Source organism: Drosophila elegans, unplaced genomic scaffold (assembly GCF_018152505.1).
Source record: "Drosophila elegans isolate 14027-0461.03 unplaced genomic scaffold, ASM1815250v1 contig_758, whole genome shotgun sequence".
Taxonomy (NCBI): domain Eukaryota; kingdom Metazoa; phylum Arthropoda; class Insecta; order Diptera; family Drosophilidae; genus Drosophila; species Drosophila elegans.
The window spans coordinates 21,606-39,195 of NW_024546112.1; the positions used below are offsets into that span (position 1 = coordinate 21,606).

The following is a 17,590-nucleotide window of genomic DNA, read 5'->3' on the forward strand; positions in this document are numbered from 1 at the left end:
TTTCACGTTTTAATCTTCTCTCTTTGGTTGCTAGATATGTAACGACTATTTATTATCAATAATTTAAACTGCCAAGGATTTACAAATTTAGTGTCCAGATTCGGGCGCTCCGTGCACAGATAATTTAAGCAGCCAAGCTCAGTAGCCGAATTCACGCGTTCCGTCCACAAACTGAATAACGCCATAGCTGCCCGATACCATCCAATGGGGATCCTGTCTGCTCAGCGCTTGGCCAACGCCTTCGGCCAGGCCGGAGATGACCTCGCCCTTGACCCTTCGCAGCACACAAATATTGCTGGGCAGGAAGCCACGGAGACAGGTGCTCGTTTCCTGGGTGCTGTCCCAACAGACGTCCTGCAGGAGCTTGCGATAGTTGAGCTCACCCTTGAAGACCAGAAGCTTGGACTGCTGCAGGGATCTATATAGATCTGGATCCGTATGGGTCATGCTGTAAGGCAAAAAACTCTTTGGTTTAGTATTGAAACTTGAGTTGATACCTGCCATTCGCACCTGTAAAAAGCAAGTGGCGATGTCCAGAAATGCGAAATTGGTGCCAGCTCGAACTTGCCCTCGTCGAGAAATTGCAGAAACTTCTTTCCTATCAGGCTTATAATGTAGTCTGCATGCTGGCTCAAGTACTCCAGGGTCCACTTGAAATCCCGCTCCGTGACGTCGGTGACGAACCAAGGATGGGCCTTCACATGGAAGCGCACCTTGGTGGCCAGTCCCTTCTCGATCATGAACTCCGCCAGGATGAAATCGCTGAACAGCTCATAGCCTGCATTGTCCAGAATGAAGTCCACCTGCTTGGGCTTCTTTGGCTTTTGATTGTCCAAGCACCTCCAGATCTCCGCCGCCTGGTTGACGAGCACAAACTCATCGGTGGCCGCCACATCCTCCAACACCTGGCGGTTGGTTTTTTTACCTGCCTCCGCATCGCTGGCCCCATCGTTGCTGTTGCTCCACATGTTGATCTTCAGCAGTGCGTCGAACACCTCCAGGCTGTTGTCCGATCGCCGAGTGTACTTGGTCAGGGCCAGCACATCCTCCATGCTGTCGGTCAACGCCAGTTCCTTGACTTTGGCAAAGTAGTCGTAGGACTTCAGGAAGATGCTGTTCTCCAGGAAGGAGTGGAGTTTCCGGTGCAGGTAGCACTCGGCGTGCAGGGAGCTGGCCTGGTAGAAAGTGCGCTCGCCATTGGGCAGGTGACTGATGAAGTTGTTCCAGAGTTCTCTATCGGGTTCTAGGGAAGAGACTTGTTTAGATTAAGTAAGAACTGGAGGCATCAGACACTTACCCTCCCCCGTGAAGTTGTGGAAAGGTTTGTCCGTCTGGAGTTCGTACTTCAGCTGTGATATCAATCCAATGATGATTTTCAGCTCCTCGCGAGCAGCCTGGGCAAATTCGTTGGAGGCTAAAGACTCAATTAGTGAGTGCTGCATGCCAAAAACTCTGCCAGGGATTACCTTACCGAATTGGGCGACCAGTTCGCTCTTGTCCCGGGTCAGGGTGTCTATCGCGTTGGTCAGGACGACGGGCAGACGACTCCTGAGGGTGAAGAACGCGAAGCTCTGTTTGTAGTGACCAGACATGAAGGCATTCAGCGGCGTCTGAAGGTTTACAATCTGGTATTTGGCATCGAATTCCGTTCGCAGCGCTTTCGATATCTTGCTGGGCTCCGAATCCGTCTTGGCTGGACGATTATCCTCCGATTGCTCCACCTCTGAGGAGGGCTCCTTCGTCGAGGATTCCATTGCGTTGCTTTTTTTTGGGACTTTTTTGCGTTTACTTCTGCATTCTACCGAAATTTACTTGCTTTTCTGACGGATATTTCAAAGAAAGCAATGTGAACAGTGTTGGTTAACGAGTGTCGCGCTGCGTTTATGCGCAGACCCTGCTTGTGAATTCGTATTGAAATGTTTATGCGGATATTGCTTTTAAAACTAATATTTTTCAAAGTACCGATACTCTCGAAAAAACAACATTCCTTACCAAGAACTATCCGATTCTCATTAAATGGAAGTAGATACATAAATAGCCATTTTTGACGAGCGAATATTATTGAACTCAATTTGAAAAACAATTTAGCTTGGAAGTTTGTTTAACAACTCTCTCAAAAAGTTAAAGTAGTAACGTGAATATGTAAATAACTATACTCCAGTCAGCCTTAACTTTCATTTACATCTCCAGAACCGTCCTCGTCGGGCCGGAATCCATAGTCCTCATCAGTTGTATGCAAAGTTCGAAATTCAAAGTCTTTCTTTTTTGTAACGAACATTTTAGTCGTCGTTTTCCCAACAGAATGTGGGCAGCGCTGCGGCAGAGGAAAGCGCAGTAGGGATGGCGAAACTATCGATGTTGCCCCGCCACACATCGATAAGAGCGATACCTAAAAAACACCGATGACACCGATGTTGGTATCGATGATTTTCCACCCCTAGCACTGCTCGGCTGATTTTTTTTTATAGTTTATTTGAGACCCCAACGAGCGCGACGCGAGTCTGCAAGATGTTTAAAACGCGAAGAACGGCCGACCAGTGTTAGCAACTCGATTGATCCATTCGATCCGATCCGATCTGATCTGATCTGATCTGGCAACCGGGCAAGCCTCACCGCAGAGCGACCGCAGCAGATGCAGCGAGAATAGGAGCGCCCACCCACCCAGCGACACTCACACAGGCACACGAACGGGGATTTCGGTTTGGAGCCACCGCACACACTCACAACGGACCTTAGGGGCACCACCCGCACCCGCACACGCACACACAGCCCCGCAGCCCCACAGGCATTGGCACAGGCACACACGCCCAGAGATGTCACACCTACCATTGCCGCTTTATGGCTTCGCGGCGTTCTTCATGGCTTTCTGGCTGGGCACCTGGATGGTGCACGTGATAGCCATCTGCTACGGCCGCTACAAGCTGCACAAGAAGTCCTGCAAGCTGCCCACGGAGGCCCAGCCGCTGCCCGGAGTCTCCATCCTGAAACCGCTGATGGGCGTCGATCCCAACCTGCAGCACAATCTGGAGACCTTCTTCGCCATGGACTACCCGCTGTACGAGCTGCTCTTCTGCGTCGAGGACAAGGAGGATCCGGCCATTCAGCTGGTGGAGCGGCTGCTGGCCAAGTATCCGCTGGTGGACGCCACACTCTTCGTCGGCGGCTCTGACGTGGGCGTGAATCCCAAGATCAATAACATCCATCCGGGCTACATGGCCGCCAAGTACGATTTCGTGATGATCTCGGACAGCGGCATCAAGATGAAGGACGACACGCTCCTGGACATGGTGCAGAACATGTCCGATAAGCACGCGCTGGTCCACCAGATGCCCTTCACCAGCGACCGAGACGGATTTGCGGCCACCTTCGAGAAGGTGTTCTTTGGAACGGTGCAGAGCAGGATCTATCTGTCGGCGGACGTGCTGGGCATCAACTGCCACACGGGCATGTCCTGCCTGCTGCGCAAGGCGGTGATCGACCAGCTTGGCGGCCTGAGGGCCTTCGGTTGCTACCTGGCCGAAGACTTCTTCATTGCCCGCAGCGTGACGCGATTGGGCTGGAAGATGCGCATCTCCAACCAGCCGGCGCTGCAGAACAGCGGCCTCTGCGACATCGGTAGCTTCCAGGCGCGACTCATCCGCTGGGCCAAGCTGCGCGTGGCCATGGTGCCCACAACTATTCTGCTGGAGCCGCTATCCGAGTGCATGATCCTCGGCGCCATAGCCGCCTGGTCGGCCTCCGTGCTGTTCAGCTGGGATCCGCTGGTGTTCTACCTGGTGCACGTGCTCTGCTGGTTCCTGTCCGACTGGCTGCTGCTCTCCATCGTCCAACACGGCTCGATGCCGTTCCACAAGTTCGAGTTCGTGGTCGGCTGGCTATTCCGCGAGCTGACCGGACCCTATCTGTTCCTGCACGCCCTCTGGGATCCGGCGATCCGCTGGCGCGCCCGCACCTACAAGCTACACTGGGGCGGTATGGCCTACGAGCTGGGCAGCCCCGCCTCCGATGCTGCCAACGCCCCACTGGCACCGCAGCCCGCTCCCACGTTAGAGCCACCAGCGGCAGCCACCGGTGGATCCACGGGGGAGACGCTGATCTGCACGGGAGCCAAGCAGCGATTGCTGGTATCGTAGCAGCAACTAGTTAAGTTTGTTATTTTGTACTTGTGAGCAACCAACTCAGCGGACTGCAAGCGACTGGCGAGCGGCGTTTAGCGTCCAGCGTCGGGTAGAAGTATTATTAGCTGAACCTTAGTCACTACGTAAGTCTAGACTTAAAGCTGTAAAAAAATGCGAATGCGAATACGGATGCGGATGCGGATGCGGAGCGGCATCCACGCACTCCCCCTGGACGCGAAGGGCGGCAGGCGGACCTAGATTAGATTAGAGACACTGAATAGACGACGAGCGGATCGTTGCGATCGCTCGCCGGAGACGCCGAGATGTAGCTGTAGCTGTAGATGTAGGCGTTCGAGCTGATCGACTTGGGCGCAGTTTGGTGGCTTCGTGGAAACTGGTTAACGATGCTTTGTGTATATATAACGTACATATTTTGTAGCCACTCTATACAGACGTAAGCAGCCCTTGTTAGCATTATGATTGCGTTAGTTCTCCCCGCTTTTGTTGTTGCTTTATTGAATTGTAATTATTTATTTTTGGCCAAGCACCGTAGTTATATTGTTACCCTTAAGCCTATACTTTATGATTACTTTTAGTTGAGTTGTTTTATGTTTTTTGTTTACCCCAGCTTCTGTACATAAGCGCCGATAGGGAATGCCATTGAATAAATCAAATCGAAACGAAACAAGCGAAACGATCGTGCGAATGAAATTTACTAGGTTTTAATTGATGTTTGTTTTGGGTAACGCTTTTCCAAGATCGTTCCGGTTATCAGTTAGCTGAGTCATGGGGGGTTTTGACCAAATAGGTGGGAAACGTTTGGCTTAGTCACGCCATCGCCATCGCCAACGCCACACTCACTTCAGCGTAATTATCATCGCACTTTCGACTCGACTTCTGTCCGATCTTAATGCGGGTCTGGAAATGATCTGGGGAGGTGATAGGTCATTCTGGCGACCACTACCATTACAACGTACAATAGATGCAGTGTCTATGGAACATTCGAGTCACATGATCGAATGGGATTGTTCTGGCGGAAAATTCTTTCGATTTCTTTCCACACAGCCCCTTATCTTAATGGACTTAAGCCATGGCAACAGGGCGACACAAACATATTTATGAATTAAGCGACTTCAGATAGGAGTGCAGGCATATCAGCGGCAAAGAGGAGAAGGATGCAGTTGGGCCTTCAATGCAGGTCCGGAACAAACCGATGCCCGACGCCTTTAGCTTACGCATTAAGTAATTAAGCGCAGATGTATTCTAATGAACCGGGGTAGATATATTTGGTGGGCACACACGATAAAACGACTGCTGATATTTTTTTTGCACACCCGCCTTGCCTAAAATGGGTGAAAATGAAAATGCAATTAAAACGGATGACGTACTTGGGGGAGGAGTGCTAAAAATTCCGAAATCGGCCATATCTTGGCCGGGAATTATGTAAATTAATCAATGCGCTTATCAGTACCCAAGGCACGGCAATCCGCTTGATTTTTTTTTTTCAGTTTAGCGATTAGATAAAATGTGGGCTCTGCGACAGCCCTTTGACTAGAAATGTTACTTCGTTTGCCAAGCTAACTCGAACTATATTTAGTATGTATTTTAAAAATAAACTCGTAGCCTAAGCCTAAAGCTAGTCAAAGATAATTACCGAATAAACATCACATCATGACCAAAATGAACGCCGTTTGTTTACATTGTCGGAAAACATGGAATGGAATGCTGCGTAATGCAAATTTATTAGTGGCCTCTGGTTTCTGATAAGGCGGAATGGAATGAATCACCCGATTGTTTGTGATTTACAATTATAAGCTTCAAAATGGCCACACAGGGGCTAAGTACATATCTAATCAGCTTTGGAGGAGCAAGGTGAACACGTGAAGAAACGTCATTACCTCTGCACAGAAATTTCTTTTAATAGATATGTAAACTAATTGGATGATTTAATATATTATTTAACACTAGATGGCATGCTTGTTAACAAAGTTTGTTAACAGTCAAATTTTTTTGTGATACAAAATATACAAATACTGGAATTCGATGTTCTACGTCGGAGCCTATAATGCCGTCTTGTCTGAATAATTATATTTCTATTTGATAATATTTGTATATGCAAAAGTGTAAGATTTTTTTTTTCCGTGTTGCAAGGGAGCGCCGGAGAAACCCCAAAGGCGGAGTCATGTCATGGCCAAAAGTGAGGGCGTTTCCTTATCTGTTAAATAGAAAAGTGTGCTGTTTTGGGCGATTAAGATACCGCCAATTTAGTTATTTTATTGATATCAAATATTTCAGATTCTCCAGCTATTAGGGCCGCCATTGATAAAGTGCCACCAGCCTCGGGTTATCTTTAAGTGTCCGGCGGAATCTTTTAAAGTGGCCAATAAACACTTGACTTTGCTTTTGTTTTAGTACTCGGTGCAAATTCAAATTTTTAGCTCAGCGCCCCGATCTAAGTCGATAGACCGATAAATATCGTGGCCAGCAAGAATGCAGTCGTTTCCACACATACCAAACACGGTCATACTGTACAAAGCTCTGGAGAATTTTGCAATAAAATCGCAAACAAAGGTATTCGGCGATAATAAACCCCTAACAAAGTTACTTTATCTGCCATTGGCCTTGTGAACTTCGGTGATGGCTGTAATTAGTGTTAGCCAGGAGCCGCGATTGTTTGCTGTCTGAAAAAACCAGAGATTCCCAGGGAATTGCATGTGAAAAATCCATACAATGCGCAGAAAGTGTTTATCAGTCACACGCACACACACGCAGAGAGTGGGAGAGTGCGAGAGAGAGAGAGAGAGAGAGCACAGCTGTCGCCGGTGCATGTGAACCTGCATGTGTGTGCGTGAACTTGAGTGGGAGGCGGAAATATTGGAAAAAATTCCTTCGCTTTTCGGTTTGTTTATGTTTAAGAGTTGCCTATTGATTTTTAACAGGCCACCGAAATTTTAGTGCCATTTCGATTCAAAGTGTCTGCTGAGCTGGCTAAACTTTTCCGATTTTCCCTCATTTTGTTTAAATTTTGAAGTTCAAGGCGATAGAACTGTTCTGTTACAGAATACATACATACATAAGTAATTTCAAAGATTGACTTAATCCAAAATTAAAGTAAATGTGTTTTAAGTGCTTTAATACAGATTGTCTTATTTGTCTCTAAATTAAATTATAATTTTCTATAAAAATCAATTTTAATTTAGCTTGAATTCGTAAACAAAATTAAAAATCCAAAAAGTGTTTAAATGTTATTGGCAGTTTAAGATAAATAAGAAATTTTTTCAGCAGCCCATAGTTAAATAACCGATAAACCCACTGAAATACCCATTTGTATGTGAAATACACCCACAATTAAAATTTGTTTTTTTTTCCACCCGCAGATGTCTTAGCTTAGTGCTACCGCCCAAAACACTTGAATTGCAGACAGCAAGGGACTAGATCAGAGCAACCAAAAACCCAGAAAAAAGGCAGAAAGATCCCCGCAAGATGGCCATGTCCAAGGTGATCCGTGTGCTGGAGAAGTCCATTGCTCCCTCGCCGCACAGCGTCCTGCTGGAGCACCGGCACAAGAGCGACAGCATCCTCTTCGAGTCGCATGCGGTGGCCCTGCTCACCCAGCAGGAGACGGATGTGATCCGGAAGCAGTACAGCAAAGTGTGCGATGCCTACGGCTGCCTGGGCGCCCTCCAGCTGAACGCCGGCGAGAGCACGGTGCTGTTTCTGGTCCTGGTCACCGGCTGCGTGTCCATGGGCAAGATCGGCGACATCGAGATATTCCGGATCACGCAGACCACCTTCGTCTCGCTGCAGAACGCGGCGCCCAACGAGGACAAGATCAGCGAGGTGCGCAAGCTGCTCAACTCCGGCACCTTCTACTTTGCCCACACGAACGCCAGTGCGTCGGCATCCGGATCCCCGTCGCACCGTTTCGACATCACGCTCTGCGCCCAGCGACGCCAGCAAACGGAGGAGACGGACAATCGGTTCTTCTGGAACCGCATGATGCACATCCACCTGATGCGCTTCGGCATCGATTGCCAATCCTGGCTGCTGCAGGCCATGTGCGGCTCCGTGGAGGTGCGCACCGTCTACATTGGCGCCAAGCAGGCCCGGGCCGCCATCATCTCGCGGCTGAGCTGCGAGCGGGCTGGCACACGGTTCAATGTGCGCGGCACCAACGACGAGGGCTATGTGGCCAACTTCGTGGAGACGGAGCAGGTGATCTATGTGGACGGCGAGGTGACCAGCTATGTGCAGACGCGCGGCTCAGTGCCGCTCTTCTGGGAGCAGCCCGGCGTGCAGGTGGGTTCGCACAAGGTGAAGCTATCGCGTGGGTTCGAGACGTCGGCCGCCGCCTTCGATCGCCACATGAGCATGATGAGGCAACGCTATGGCTACCAGACCATTGTCAACCTACTGGGCAGCTCCCAGGTGGGCAGCAAGGAGGGCGAGGCTATGCTGAGCAACGAGTTCCAGCGCCATCACGGCATGTCGGCCCACAAGGATGTGCCGCATGTGGTGTTCGACTATCACCAGGAGTGCCGCGGCGGCAACTTCTCGGCGCTGGCCAAGCTCAAGGAGCGAATCGTGGCCTGCGGGGCCAACTATGGCGTCTTCCACGCGTCCAATGGCCAGGTGTTGCGCGAGCAGTTCGGTGTGGTGCGCACGAACTGCCTGGACTGTCTGGACAGGACGAACTGTGTGCAGACGTACCTCGGACTGGACACGCTCGGCTTGCAGCTGGAGGCCATGAAAATGGGAGGCAAGCAGCAGAATATATCGCGGTTCGAGGAGATCTTCCGCCAGATGTGGATCAACAACGGTAACGAGGTCAGCAAGATCTACGCCGGCACCGGGGCCATCCAGGGTGGGTCCAAATTGATGGACGGGGCACGATCGGCGGCCAGGACCATTCAGAACAATCTACTCGACAATTCTAAGCAGGTAAGCAGGTTGTCTTCCTCTCATCTTTCTTTTGCTTACTTCTGTGTGCCATTTGCAGGAGGCCATTGATGTGCTGCTTGTGGGCTCCACGCTCAGCTCGGAACTGGCAGATCGGGCTCGCATTCTGCTGCCCTCGAACATGCTGCATGCCCCCACCACCGTCTTGAGGGAGCTGTGCAAGCGCTACACGGAGTACGTGCGTCCGCGGATGGCCCGGGTGGCGGTGGGCACCTACAATGTCAATGGCGGCAAGCACTTCCGCAGCATTGTGTTCAAGGATTCGCTGGCCGACTGGCTGCTCGATTGTCACGCCCTTGCCCGCTCCAAGGCGCTGGTGGATGTGAACAATCCGTCGGAGCATGCCGACCATCCGGTGGACATCTACGCCATCGGATTCGAGGAGATCGTCGACCTGAACGCCTCCAACATAATGGCGGCCAGCACGGACAATGCCAAGTTGTGGGCCGAGGAGCTGCAGAAGACGATCTCGCGGGACAACGACTACGTGCTGCTCACGTACCAGCAGCTGGTGGGCGTTTGCCTGTACATCTACATCCGGCCGGAGCATGCGCCGCACATCCGGGACGTGGCCATCGACTGCGTGAAGACGGGCCTGGGCGGTGCCACTGGGAACAAGGGTGCCTGTGCCATTCGCTTCGTGCTGCACGGCACATCCATGTGCTTTGTGTGCGCCCACTTTGCGGCCGGGCAGTCGCAGGTGGCCGAAAGGAACGCCGACTATGCGGAAATCACCCGGAAGCTGGCATTTCCGATGGGCAGGACCCTGAAATCGCACGATTGGGTGTTCTGGTGCGGCGACTTCAACTACCGCATCGACATGGAGAAGGACGAGTTGAAGGAGTGCGTCCGAAACGGCGATCTTCCCACTGTGCTCGAGTTCGATCAGTTGCGCAAGGAGCAGGAGGCGGGCAATGTATTCGGGGAGTTCCTCGAGGGCGAGATCGGCTTCGATCCCACGTACAAGTACGACCTCTTCAGCGACGACTACGACACGTCGGAGAAGCAGCGTGCGCCCGCCTGGACGGATCGGGTGCTCTGGCGTCGCAGGAAGGCCTTGGCCGAGGGCGACTTCGCCGCCTCGGCCTGGAATCCCGGCAAGCTGATCCACTACGGACGCTCGGAGCTGAAGCAGAGCGACCATCGACCCGTGATCGCCATCATCGATGCGGAGATCATGGAGATCGACCAGCAGCGCAGGCGTGCGGTCTTCGAGCAGGTGATCCGCGACCTGGGTCCGCCGGACTCGACGATTGTGGTGCATGTGCTGGAGGCTGCGTCGACGGGGGACGACGATGGGCCCACCATCTACGACGAGAACGTGATGTCAGCCCTGATTGCCGAGCTGTCCAAGATGGGGGAGGTCACCCTGGTGCGCTACGTGGAGGACACCATGTGGGTCACCTTTCGCGATGGAGAATCGGCCTTGAATGCGGCCTCCAAGAAGAGTACGCAAGTGTGCGGACTGGACCTCATCCTGGAGCTCAAGTCCAGCGACTGGCAGCATCTGGTGGACAGTGAGATCGAGTTGTGCACCACCAACACCATACCGCTGTGCGCCAATCCGTCGGAGCATGCGCAACTCCTCCAGGCCATAACGCCCGAGTTGCCGCAGCGGCCCAAGCAGCCGCCGACACGTCCCCCCGCCCGACCCCCCATGCCGATGTCGCCAAAGAACTCGCCTCGCCACCTGCCCCACGTGGGCGTCATCAGCATTGTGCCCAAGCCGGCGAAGCCACCGCTACCACCTCAACCACAATCTCAGCCCCTGATTCCCTCGCCGCTTCAGCCGCATCAGTCGCAGCCGCAGTCGCATCCTGCACCGCCCCGTCCGCCGGCGATGGACACCACGCCATCCTCGAAGTCGCAGTCGCCCACGGAACTGGCCTCCGCCAGTTCGTCGACCTCCTCCTCGGGCAAGGCTTCGCCCACGGCTCCGGCCCTGCTCTCCGGACCGCCGACACCGCCTCGCCAAATGCAGAGCAAACAGGCCACGCCCGTCTCGACGCCCACGCGGCAGGTGGCGTCGCCCAAGGATCAGATGCCAGCCGATGCCGCCTACGAAACCGCCAGCAACATTTACGAGGAGATCCAGGAGGACGTGCCGGAGCCACGCCATCCGCCGCCGGCTGGGCCGCCGCCCGTGATGGGGGCACCGATGGGGCCGCCGCCGCCGCTGCCGAACCGCAGGGGACCACCACCCATACCAAATAGGAGCGGCAATGCACCGCCGCTGCCCACGCGACCCGCCAACAACTGAGCACCAGGCTACGCACACGGGGTAAGTCCGGCACCTATTTTTTATTTTAATATAGTGAAATTTCTCTAATCAGATGATCCACCCTTTCAGCTCGCTGTCTTGCACTCCGATTGCATTCCGAAACGCTGTATTTAATGTTAAATATACTCGAATATATTGGGCCACCCGGTGGAGGAGGAGAACTCCTGGCAATATCTGCACTCCGCATGGAATCTATGTTACTAGAGTATTACCTGTTTGTTTGTTGCGATAGCTTTTAACCGGAATCAAACTAAATTGAAAGTCAACTAATAGTTCCACCTAGTTAAAGCCCGAACGAACCCGAACTTGCTTTCTTTTTGTACTTGTTTACCGCTGGCCAGACACACTCAACCCCATTGCACCGGATTCGCGCCGGGGAGGAACAAGTAATGAATAATGGAATGGAATATATAAGCGACAAAGTATTAAACTACTCTGCATAAATGTAATGTTTAAATGAATTATAGCCGTACTAGTCAAATTATGAAATAAACGTATACACTCTGGAGCAGCAATCGAACCCTGTAACGATTTAACTTAAACATATGTATCCATTGTTATTGAACAACTATTTGCAAGTATTACCTTATACTCCACATTGTTAAGCTATCGTTGTATTCGATCGATTCGAGGCTACATTTGAATTCAAGTGTTTTAGTTGACCAAAAAAGTATATCAATGAAATTGAGAAATTGCAATTACTCTGTTAAAATCGTTGAAGTTACGCCTAAGATTAAAATAAACCCCAGTCGAAAAACAATAAACAAGTTGGACCGCTGTAGTGGCTTTTCCAAACGCAAATCATATTTGGTCCTAATTGAAAATCAATGAAAAATTATGGTATCCTCAATGAAACTGGACACAAGTATGTATGTATGTTTTTCTTATTCAATGTAAATTATTATTTCATTTATTGCCTTTTATTTTTAGCTTATCAAGTGGGCTCAACTCAAACAAAAACTTAACATCGAAGTCCCAGGGACAGCTAGAACCAGTGGAACCACTAGAACCACTTGGGCAGGGCGTCATGGGGCAGATTCTTGTGGTTGGGCAGCGCCGTGCATGGACGCTGTTGGCGCCAGAACTCCTGCCGTTTGTTGAGGAACTCCACCGCCTCGCGGGCGTACGCGGAAATACTCTCCGTGTGGGTGTCCGCCCGGACCAGGTCCGGATGCAGCAGGAGCTTCTCCAGGTACTCCTTGTCCACGCACAGTTCGCCCAGCAGCTTGCGGGCATTGCGTCGCTCCAGGTCCGCTCGACTGGGCTTCTGGCGAATCCTGGCGCCAGCTGCCTGCGACTTTGGCGTCTCCTCTCCGGACTTCCGCCCCTTGCCGCTCTTGGGGGCGGAGGCGGAAGGCGCTGCCGCCACCAGACCGGGCTTGCTACCGATCGTGTTCTCTATGGCCTCTTGCGTCTTTTGGACGCCCAGCCGGAAGAGGGCCAGTTCCGGACGAGCCCTCAGGCCGCGGTGGAAGAACATCAGGCTCTGCTCGAACTGGCCCAGGTAGTAGAGCGACTCGGCCTTCTGGTAGATGGCCCGGATGTTGTTCTTGTCCTCCCCCAGCGCCGTCTCCGCATCCTGGAGCGCCTTGGAAGCCTCGCCCAGCAAAAGGTAGCACTTGCTGCGCGAAATCAAAGCGTTGATGTCCGTGCTATTTAGCTCCAGTGCCTGATGAACGAAAAAAGCACATTACATTGGTAAGCAATCAAGTAATTGTAAAACAAAATTCATATCATTGGTACTCTAAAAGTCGATCTGTGACAGAGTTTTCTATAATGTTGCTCTTAAAGGTTTCCATAATAACGATCGATTATGTTGCAAATAGTAAATAACAGTCTATAAGGGATATAGAATAAAAAAAGTTTCTTAATTCTCGAACCGTTCAAGATTTATGTTTTACAAATGTTTATCGTTATGTAATGTTAGTTAATACAATTTTAAATTTATATTTTATATCAACTATAATAAATATTATTTTTAAGTAAATTACCCTTACAAATTTGATCAATACCTGGAAAGTTTTGATATATATTTTGCCCTCTTAAAATCTGAATTATCAGGATTTTGGGTAATCGAATTGTCTATTAATCCGTGAAACCAGATTAGAAAGTAACCAGTAGCACCTTGCAGAAAAAGTGGATGGCATTCTCGGGATTGGCGTTCTTGATCTCCTTGAGGCCCAGGGCGATCACCGAGCTGATGTCCGCCTCGTCGGGGATGAGCAGCGCCTCGTTGCGGTCCTGCTTCTGCTTGATCTGCAGACTCTGCTTGATGTCGAAGGCGCCGGCGCTGACCGCCGCCGCCCGGTCCTTGTCCGTGTAGAAGTCGACGAAGTTCTCCTTGGGCTTCTTCTTCTTGGCTATCTGCTCCTCGATCCGCTTGCGGGCGGCCCGCAGCTCGGCCTCGATGCGATTGCCCCGCTTGCCACCCTGGCCGTCGCCACCGGCGCCTCCGCCCGCTCCTCCGTCGTCCGCCTGCTTGCCATCGCGTCCGCCACCCCGCCCACCGCGATCCGTGGACTCGCGCCGCTCCCAGATGGGCGGCTTGTGGGACCGACCCTTGGTGCGCCTGCCTGCCTCGTCCTGCGACTCCTCCTCCGCCGCCGCTCCTGTGCGCAGAAAGCTCTGCAGCAGCTCCTGCTCCTTGTCCACAGCAAGGATGGATTTGGCCTTCGACATGTCCTGTTCTTCTTACACAATCACCGCACCGTTTGAAACAATGGATGAATACCCAACTACTGACCAAATCACTACCCGATTGATTGGCGCAATCATGGGCTGTTGCCAGGAGACTGGCGCTCCCAAATGGGTTAGCAATCGATAACAAAACAACCACGCGTGCCAGGTGCCAGGTGCTGGGTGTTAGGTGCTGGGTGTCAGATATCATGTGCCAGGTGCTAGGTGCTTTTCGTCGGTGTGAATGCCAAGAACAATGGCCTCCAAGTGGGTCGCGACCTTGAGGCCACACCACTGGAAGGTGAGGCTGCAAGGGATCCGCAGTGCTAGCTGGGCACCCACCTTATGTATTATAGATAAAATATATCTGACATATTTACTAGTTTAAATCTTAAATATCTTGTGTATACATAAAAATCAGTACATTAGATCATTCGCTTCATTTTAATACCCTTGCAGAGGGTATTTTAATTTCAGTCAGAAGTTTGCAACGAAGGAGACATCTTCAACCCTATAGAACATATATACTCTTGATCAGCATCACTGGAGAGTCGATCAAGCCATGTCCGTTTGTCCGTCTGTCTGTCCGTTTCTGCGCAAACTAGTCTCTCAGTTAAAAAGCTATCTTCGTGATGTAGTAATGATTAAATACTTCAGAATTACGGTTTATATTTCATTAAAATCGGACGACTTTATCATATAGCTCCCATTGGAACAATCGAAACATAAAATGAAAATGAACATTTTAAAAAATTTAACTTCCCTGTTTGTGAATTTTTTAAACAAATTCTTTTGGAAATAGTAAAAGTTTGATAGTTCAGATTTACGCTTTTAATTTTATTGAAATCAGAAAACGATATCAAATAATTGGCTTAGGAACGATCGAATAATTGAGCTGAAATCATCATATTTTTAACGTTTTTAAAAATATACGCATGTAAATCGAAATTTAAGTGTTTTCAAGAATATTTAATTTTTGCAATGGCTACAAGGGTATATGCTTCCCGTCTTGATAAGGGACACTGTTTATACCAGTTACTCGTAGAGTAAAAAGGGTATATTTTATTTGTTTAAGTTCCGACTCTATATATATTCTAAGTCACGATCAATAGCCGAGACGATCTAGCCATGCCCGTTTGTCTGTCCGTATGAACTTTAGCATTAAACTATTTTTTGCCTATAATGCTATTTTTTGCCAAAACCGTATATGTGGAGTAAAAAACGAAAATCGATTTTTTTGTGCTTAAATGTATCCTTCTATCATGTAAAGCGGACAACCATTAAGGGTGTTATTCTAGAATTCGGTATCATTTTAAAAAACCGACATTCCGAAACTACGATCCTTTCAATTTAAAGGAAAACGTAGTGAGAACCTTTATTATGCTGAAAAAAATAAGTCTGGCACAACAATGAGCCAAAGAAGAAAATTTCAATTATATTTTAATATAAAATATTGATACTTGTATATATATCCTTTTTTATGATACTTTATTTGTTGTTTACTCTACAGGTGCAAGCCCAGCGAAGTTTAATAAAGATGTCAAACTGTGCGCCTCTGTTGGGAATCTAAAACTGCAAAAAGCTTTTCCAAGCTTTTAGTAAGGTTCCACTCCAAGCACTTCAGCTAAGCTTAAGCTTTGCTCGATTTTTTTTCGTGTGTCTTATTGTTTAAAATTTTATAAAATATGTCCCTAAAACTTAAGGTCTATGGAATCAATATTCTTAATGTTATTGTCTTATTAATATCCTGGTCTTTAACGCTATAACTCTTACAGCTCAATTTTAGACGGGTTTTTCTGAAAACTACTTTTTAAAAGTCCGTGTGCACTGTCATTTCAAAACTACTAGATTTAAATTTTCAGTGGGATATTGCAGCATACACTTTAGATGGCGGGGATGACTTGGTTTGGCTTTTTATTTTTGGATAATTCCCGGTCGAGTTCTGGTGAACACCGCAAATTGTTTTTTTCTGAAAACGTTCTGGGGGAAGCTCTTTTACCGCTCAAAAGTGTGCACAGAAATTCACAAAGGTCCTAATAAAATTACTTAATCCTTATAAAGAAAATAAGAATTAAAAAAAGTATTTTGACGACAAGAATTTAATCTGTTTGATTAAGTTAAATTCACCCAAGTTTTGCTTTTTATTTGCTTGCCAAGTATTAAGAACGCAATTCCTGTTATAAAATTGGTTTATTTTCCATAGTTCAATTACTCTTTATTTCTTTCCAAGTATTAAATTCCCAATTCCTATATTAAACAAGTTAAAAAACGTTTTATTAATAGTTAAATGAGTTCTTAATAACAAGAAACCAAAACAACCAGACTAAATAAACAAAATTACTCAGGTTGAATTAAATTTAAACAAATTGTAACACAAAAAAATGTAAGGCTCAATTTCTCGGTTAAGTTTTCTGAACTTTTGTTTTGAATTTTTAACGGGTGTTGAAAATATGAGATGTCTTTAAAAGGTCTAGCAGGAAATTGTTTAATAGACGCACCTGATTGTAGCCAAACAGAGCCTTATCGTACGCCCTGACTTTCATGTGATTGTTTGATTGATCGCATAGCAGTTTTATACTGGTCTCAATCTCTTCGAGGGTGTCAACTTTCGGTTTCTTGCGCGGCATTTTGATTTTGTTTTAGCGCGGTAATTATAAAAGTACGGGGAGCATTTCACGTTAGGATCGCGGTTACTTTTGAGATTTACATTCCACTTGCTTGGACATTGGAGGTCTCTACTGCGCCCTTAAACAATGGACGTCTGTTCGCGGCGCTTGTCGTTGAGCAACTGATTTACCTGCCTTCACTTTACATTTGACCCGACTTGGGCTCGATTCCGACCTACCACCCCAAAGCCATCAGTAACTCCAGCCACTGCATTTGGCTTTTCTTTACTTTGTATGCCAGTTTACATGCGCTGACAAGCAGCAATAAACTTCAATAAAGTTTCATTAATATCTCAACAAACCCTTCTAGGCACTCGGGAAAAAACCCACAATTTCCGTTCCAATAAATCCCAACTCGATTATAATTTTTTGTTGTTAAATTTTGTAATGAAAAACTATTTTTAACAAATAAAAAAAAAATAATGCATTTTTTATTGGTACAAATTTTTATTTTTAATCATTCAAGAGTAAGGGCTTCAAATCAAATAAATTTATTAATAAAGATTTTTTAAGCCAAAGAGGTATTCTTAAGCAATTAGGTATACTTTTATAAATGTACTATATATTGTGAAAATTTTTTAAGACTAGCAATGTATTTTTATATAATTTAAAAATTTAGTTCTTTATACAGAATTAATTATTTTTAATCATTCAAAAATCAGGGCTTCAAATCAAATAAATTTATTAATTAAGATTTTTTAAAACAAAAAGGTAATTTGAAGCAATTAGGTATACTATTATAAATGTACTATATATTATGAAAATTTTTTAAAGCTTTTATCACTTACAGACGCAATTGGGACAAAAAGCGGTTCAATTTTTCGAAATTCGGCGCCATTATTCTCTGTGCAAGGGCTTTGGATTCCTGGGAAAAAAGGTAGGCGGTGGGC

The 17,590-nt window shown here is 48.1% G+C and overlaps 4 protein-coding genes across 7 annotated transcripts; 2 read left to right on the plus strand and 2 right to left on the minus strand.

Annotated features, from left to right (window-relative positions):
• Positions 1 to 27: 27 nt before the first annotated feature.
• LOC108143718 (damage-control phosphatase ARMT1) lies at positions 28 to 1,858 on the minus strand. The gene is made up of 4 exons (XM_017268253.2): positions 1,472 to 1,858; positions 1,298 to 1,414; positions 511 to 1,243; positions 28 to 448 (listed from the first exon to the last, which is right to left on the minus strand). Exons 1-4 carry the CDS (start codon positions 1,752 to 1,754, stop codon positions 139 to 141), a joined length of 1,443 nt encoding a protein of 480 aa, XP_017123742.1. The 5' UTR covers positions 1,755 to 1,858; the 3' UTR covers positions 28 to 138.
• A 568-nt stretch (positions 1,859 to 2,426) lies between these two features.
• Positions 2,427 to 5,799, plus strand: LOC108143708 (ceramide glucosyltransferase). Its single transcript, XM_017268239.2, has one exon. It carries the CDS (start codon positions 2,814 to 2,816, stop codon positions 4,131 to 4,133), a length of 1,320 nt encoding a protein of 439 aa, XP_017123728.1. The 5' UTR covers positions 2,427 to 2,813; the 3' UTR covers positions 4,134 to 5,799.
• A 788-nt stretch (positions 5,800 to 6,587) lies between these two features.
• On the plus strand, positions 6,588 to 12,159 carry LOC108143643 (synaptojanin-1). 3 transcript variants are annotated; one of them, XM_041710088.1, is made up of 4 exons: positions 6,588 to 6,689; positions 7,496 to 9,059; positions 9,118 to 11,358; positions 11,428 to 12,159. In XM_041710088.1, the coding sequence occupies exons 2-3, from the start codon at positions 7,602 to 7,604 to the stop codon at positions 11,335 to 11,337; spliced, it is 3,678 nt and encodes a 1,225-aa protein (XP_041566022.1). In that variant the 5' UTR covers positions 6,588 to 6,689; positions 7,496 to 7,601; the 3' UTR covers positions 11,338 to 11,358; positions 11,428 to 12,159. The 3 variants fall into 3 exon arrangements, with proteins under 3 accessions (XP_041566022.1, XP_041566023.1, XP_017123644.2); XM_041710089.1 differs by lacking the exon at positions 6,588 to 6,689 and adding an exon at positions 6,781 to 7,017; XM_017268155.2 differs by lacking the exon at positions 6,588 to 6,689 and adding an exon at positions 7,111 to 7,195.
• A 118-nt stretch (positions 12,160 to 12,277) lies between these two features.
• On the minus strand, positions 12,278 to 16,818 carry LOC108143644 (outer dynein arm-docking complex subunit 4). Of its 2 annotated transcripts, none has more exons than XM_041710090.1 (2): positions 16,533 to 16,818; positions 12,278 to 13,027 (listed from the first exon to the last, which is right to left on the minus strand). In XM_041710090.1, exons 1-2 carry the CDS (start codon positions 16,659 to 16,661, stop codon positions 12,362 to 12,364), a joined length of 795 nt encoding a protein of 264 aa, XP_041566024.1. In that variant the 5' UTR covers positions 16,662 to 16,818; the 3' UTR covers positions 12,278 to 12,361. The 2 variants fall into 2 exon arrangements, with proteins under 2 accessions (XP_041566024.1, XP_017123645.2); XM_017268156.2 differs by lacking the exon at positions 16,533 to 16,818 and adding an exon at positions 13,483 to 14,546.
• Between the last annotated feature and the right edge of the window lie 772 nt (positions 16,819 to 17,590).